Source organism: Malurus melanocephalus, unplaced genomic scaffold (assembly GCF_030028575.1).
Source record: "Malurus melanocephalus ecotype Western Australia unplaced genomic scaffold, MMel_1.1 scaffold_963, whole genome shotgun sequence".
Lineage (NCBI taxonomy): Eukaryota > Metazoa > Chordata > Aves > Passeriformes > Maluridae > Malurus > Malurus melanocephalus.
In genome coordinates, this window is record NW_026624195.1 from 75,551 (window position 1) to 80,273 (window position 4,723).

General features: G+C 51.1%; 1 protein-coding gene across 1 annotated transcript; it reads left to right on the top strand.

Moving 5' to 3' along the window:
* Positions 1–370: 370 nt before the first annotated feature.
* On the top strand, positions 371–4,224 carry RAN (RAN, member RAS oncogene family). Its single transcript, XM_057386418.1, has 7 exons — positions 371–462; positions 1,183–1,225; positions 1,799–1,883; positions 1,977–2,102; positions 2,799–2,986; positions 3,507–3,677; positions 3,796–4,224. Exons 2-7 carry the CDS (start codon positions 1,190–1,192, stop codon positions 3,838–3,840), a joined length of 651 nt encoding a protein of 216 aa, XP_057242401.1. The 5' UTR covers positions 371–462; positions 1,183–1,189; the 3' UTR covers positions 3,841–4,224.
* The last annotated feature ends 499 nt before the right edge of the window (positions 4,225–4,723 follow it).

The window sequence follows — 4,723 nt, forward strand, 5'->3', positions numbered from 1 at the left end:
TCAGAGCCGCGGAACCCCAGCGATCCCTCAGAACCGCGGAACCCCAGCGATCCCTCAGAACCGCGGAACCCCAGCGATCCCTCAGAACCGCGGAACTCCAGCGATCCCTCAGAACCGCGGAACCCCGGCGATCCCTCAGAACCGCGGAACCCCGGCGCTCCCTCAGAACCGCGGAACTCCAGCGATCCCTCGGGGCCGCGGAACCCCAGCGATCCCTCAGAACCGAGGAACCCCAGCGATCCCTCAGAACCGCGGAACCCCGGCGCTCCCTCAGGCCCCGCGCGCTCCTTCACGCCGCCGCCATCGCCCCGCGCCTCCCGCCCGCCTCCCGCGCGCCGCGCACCACGTGACCCGCGGCCCCGCCCCCGCCCGCGCGCCGCCGCCGTGCGGGCACTGGAACGGCGCTTCCGCCATTTTCCCTGCGCCCGGCACGGAGTGAGCGGCGGGAGACGCCTCGCAGAGGTACCGGCCCGGGTATCTGCTCCGCTCCGCTCCGCTCCGCGCCTCCGCCGCCAGCGGGGCTCGCCTGGCTGCTCCCSAAAGCGCCGCGGGCGGGGGCGGCGGTCACCGTTAGCTCGCGGCGGGGATGGGCGGCGGGGAGGCTGCGCCTGAGGGAGCGTTGCGGCTGCGGGAGCCGAGGCGCGTGGCGGATTTTGGCCCCGGGGAGCGGGGCGGTGGCAGGGCCCGGGCCGYGCACGGCTCCGTGCCCGATGGAAGGATGGGCGGGATGTGAGGGGAAGCGAGCGGGGCTCCCGCGGCCCGAGGCTGGGGGGAGGCGGCGCTGCTCAGTCATGGTGGCTGATGGCGGGGAGGAGGCCGGGCCGGGGCGGACCCCGCTCGGGAATCCCGCAGCACTCGCCGCGGCCTGGCCCCAGCGGGCAGCGGCTCCCGGGGAGCGGSGGGTGCCGGTTCTGGCCGGGCCGGGAGGGCTCTCCCGCAGCGAGGGGCCGGGGTCGGCCGTGTCTGGCTCGGCCTGCGGAGGCCGCGGCTCGGGCGGGCCGCGCTGGGGCCCGGGAGGCGCCGGGCGGGAGGAGGAGCCGCCATTAGCGCGGGCTGTGCCGCCGCACGCGGGCGGGAGATGCCGATACCGCCGCACGCGGAGCGCGCCTGCCCGGGAACGGCCCCTTCCGGCCCCGCTCCGCTCCGATCCGCTCCGCGCTCACCGCTGCCATTTCCCCGCAGACACAGCATGGCCGCCCAGGGAGAGCCGCAAGTGCAGTTTAAGGTAAGCGACTGCCTCGCACGCTTTTTTKCCCCTTCATGAAAAGAGTAGCACGAGGGACTCTCGAGTGCCGACGTGGATGGTGGGTTTGGTTTTCAAGCACGGGTCTTTCCTTAAATAAGCAMTTTATTGTAGTATTGCGTACAACTCGTGCAAAAAGAGTCCGCCGAACTGTGCCAGTCTGTTCTATTTGTAGTTTAGTGTAATAAACTTTAATAAGTGTTTGCCTACAGAATGATTTTTAAATATCAGAAGTGGAGTTCATTTTACAAAGTGCTCGGAGTGAATTAGAATGGCGTTCTTTGTTGTGTGCTAATTATCGAACGTTTCAGAAGAGAAACATAGTCACAGTGCATTGTAGTTTTTACCTACAAGGACTAGATCAGCTTGAGCAGAGTTACAGCTTAACAGATTGGTTCCCAGTACAAGGAGTTGCTTCATGGGGAGTTCTGTCTTTTGTTTGCAGCACCTTGTAGGAACTAAGCTCTTTGTAGTTATAAATAGTATTTGTGCTAGAATGATTGATAAATGTCTCAAAATGCATTGCTCTTACTCTTTTCCTTGATCTGTCTACAGCTTGTTCTGGTTGGCGATGGTGGCACTGGTAAAACAACATTTGTAAAGCGTCACTTGACTGGTGAATTTGAAAAGAAGTATGTAGGTATGTCTGAAGAAACACTTGAGTTCTAATATCTTACAAGTCAAACTGCAATCCGTGATTTGCTAAATGTGGTGCTTTTTGTTATTTCCATAGCAACACTGGGTGTTGAAGTTCATCCTCTGGTGTTCCATACTAACAGAGGCCCTATTAAATTCAATGTCTGGGACACAGCYGGCCAGGAAAAGTTTGGTGGCCTGCGTGATGGCTATTACATCCAAGGTAAGATGTGTGTGCAGGTTCTGTACCTCTTACAGTTCACGTGGGCCCTGCTGGAAGCTGTCAGTGTGGCTGCAGTGATGTTACTGTGGGCTTTGGTATTAATGAAAGTGGTGCACCTTTAATGACCAGWTACTGCTGGTGAAATTTGAAAAAGTACAGATAGTTTTCCATACTTTGCTTAGCAAAGATCTGTCCCGTGTTACTTCATTCAACTGCGTATCTTTACATTTTTGTCAAGTTTTACTGAGTTTGAGAAATTGCTCTGGACAAGGGCACCCTGAGATGTGCACCACAGGCTCTCAGCCTACTTGGAAGCCTCATTAGGATGTCTGAGATTAGTTAAATAGGTATTAACTGATTCCTGTGAAATATCTGGGCMAATCCAAGTTGGCTTCTCTATCTTCTATATTCTCAAATGATATAACACTCCATGTTCCTCAATGAATTATTCAAACCAGCTGGTCTGAGATGGAGCATCCAGCACAGATGTCAGGTGACTTGTCATGGGCCAAATTCTGTGGATTTGTGCATTGAACTTGTTAACAGAACAGGAGCTGTCAGAATTGTGATACTGAGAGGGGAAGGTTAATGTAGATGCTTAAGCCTAATATGGGRTGTCTGTGGGTTCCTCTTCTCTATGCCCTCTTGTAAGCAGGCAGTTACTCCTGGTGTAACTTGTCCATCCTTCTCTTGCAGCTCAGTGTGCCATCATCATGTTTGATGTAACATCAAGGGTTACTTACAAGAATGTACCTAATTGGCATAGAGATCTGGTACGAGTATGTGAAAATATCCCTATAGTGTTGTGTGGCAACAAAGTGGATATTAAGGACAGAAAAGTCAAGGCAAAATCCATTGTCTTCCATAGAAAGAAGAATCTCCAGGTAAGGCAGTAGGAATGCAGTTGGTTGGGTGTGTTGAGAGCAGTTGGGTTTTGGACAGTAATTGAGTGCTCTGCCTTTATCATTGCATCTCTTGGCTCTTTAAACCAGAGTTSAGGGGAGGGGAGAGTGGTGATGTTAACAATGATCATCACTGGCCTGGAGCAGAAGCTGGGAGAAGTTCTTAAAGAACTTTTGTGCATTTGGCTTTAACTGTACAGAGTCTCACCTGATAACAGGATTGAGACTACAGTAGAACACATCATGGGAGAAAGATAGATGCACAAAGATGCACTGTTGCCTCCTGAAAGTTTCATCCTTGATGAGATTTGATACCTTTCAGTTCATAGTTTCTGCATGAAACTGTTTGTTTCTGGACACTTAGATTATAACTGCTTATGAAAATGCAAGCAAAAGTCATTCAGTCAAAAAAAGGCAGGTTAAAGAATTGATTGTGTGTTAATGTTGGTATGGCCTAAATAATTGGAGTGTTTTTTAATAATGTCTCGTGCACTTTTTTCAGTATTATGACATTTCAGCTAAGAGTAACTACAACTTTGAGAAGCCTTTCCTGTGGCTTGCTAGGAAGCTAATTGGAGATCCTAACTTGGAGTTTGTTGCCATGCCTGCGCTCGCACCTCCTGAAGTTGTGATGGACCCAGCCCTGGCAGCACAGTATGAGCAGGACTTACAGGTCAGTGGCAGAGGGCACAGAGGGCAAACAAACAAACAACTGCCTGCTAACTGCTGTCACACTCATGGGATATATAAACTGAAGAACAGGTCTAAAGTGTGACTTTGCTTTGTTGCAGATTGCTCAGACCACTGCACTGCCAGACGAGGATGATGATCTGTGAGGGATGAAGCTGGAGCCCAGCGTCAGAAGTCTAGTTTTATAGGCAACTGTCCTGTGATGTCAGTGGTGCAGCGTGTTTGCCACTTTATTATCTAGCTGAGCAGAACATGTGCTTAATCTTTGGGATGCTGAAAGAGATGAATGGGCTTCGGAGTGAATGTGGCAGTTTAAAAAAAAACAAACAAAACAAAATGAAAAAAAAAAAACCAAAACAAAAACCTTCATATTTTGGACCTGCATATTTAGCTGTTTTTTGGACTGCAATTACTTCCCCTTTTGAGTTTCAAATATAAGACTGCTGCAGTCACATCAGAGTGTTAAGTGGAAAATCTTGTTTCTGTCATTCCCATTCTTTTGTTTAGGTAATAAAGTTGTATTTCAAGTATCTCTAAGCAAGTGAACTTTGATGCATTGTTAGGAAAACTGTTCAAAGTGTCTTCTGTTCTTCATTTGAGGGTAATACTCGATTGTCTACTACTGCATTTCTCATTCTGTTTTCTTTCCTGCTTCTCATATTCTGCTCCTYTTGCTAATTCAGAGCTAACAGTTAACCTTTCCTTTTTTTCTTGACGCATAGAACTAAAGGCTCTGAGCAAAGCTGAACTAAGGGCCTGGCACAGCCCCGCTCCAGCAGTGAGTCCTTGTGTGCTGTACCTGGCTGRGTGTTCCAGCACACGAGGGCTGTTCTGCTGTGGGTAGCTCGAGAGCAAAGCCTCTAGTTCAGCTTGCACATGCTCCAATTGGATCCAGTCTCAATCCTCACTGTTCCTGTGATCTACAGTTCCCTTCAGAGCTCTGTATAGCCGCCAGAAGCTGAAGGCACCCAGGTCTGTTAGGCCACTTCAGCTGTCTTTGCATGGGACATCAGTAGAGCTATAGCTGGT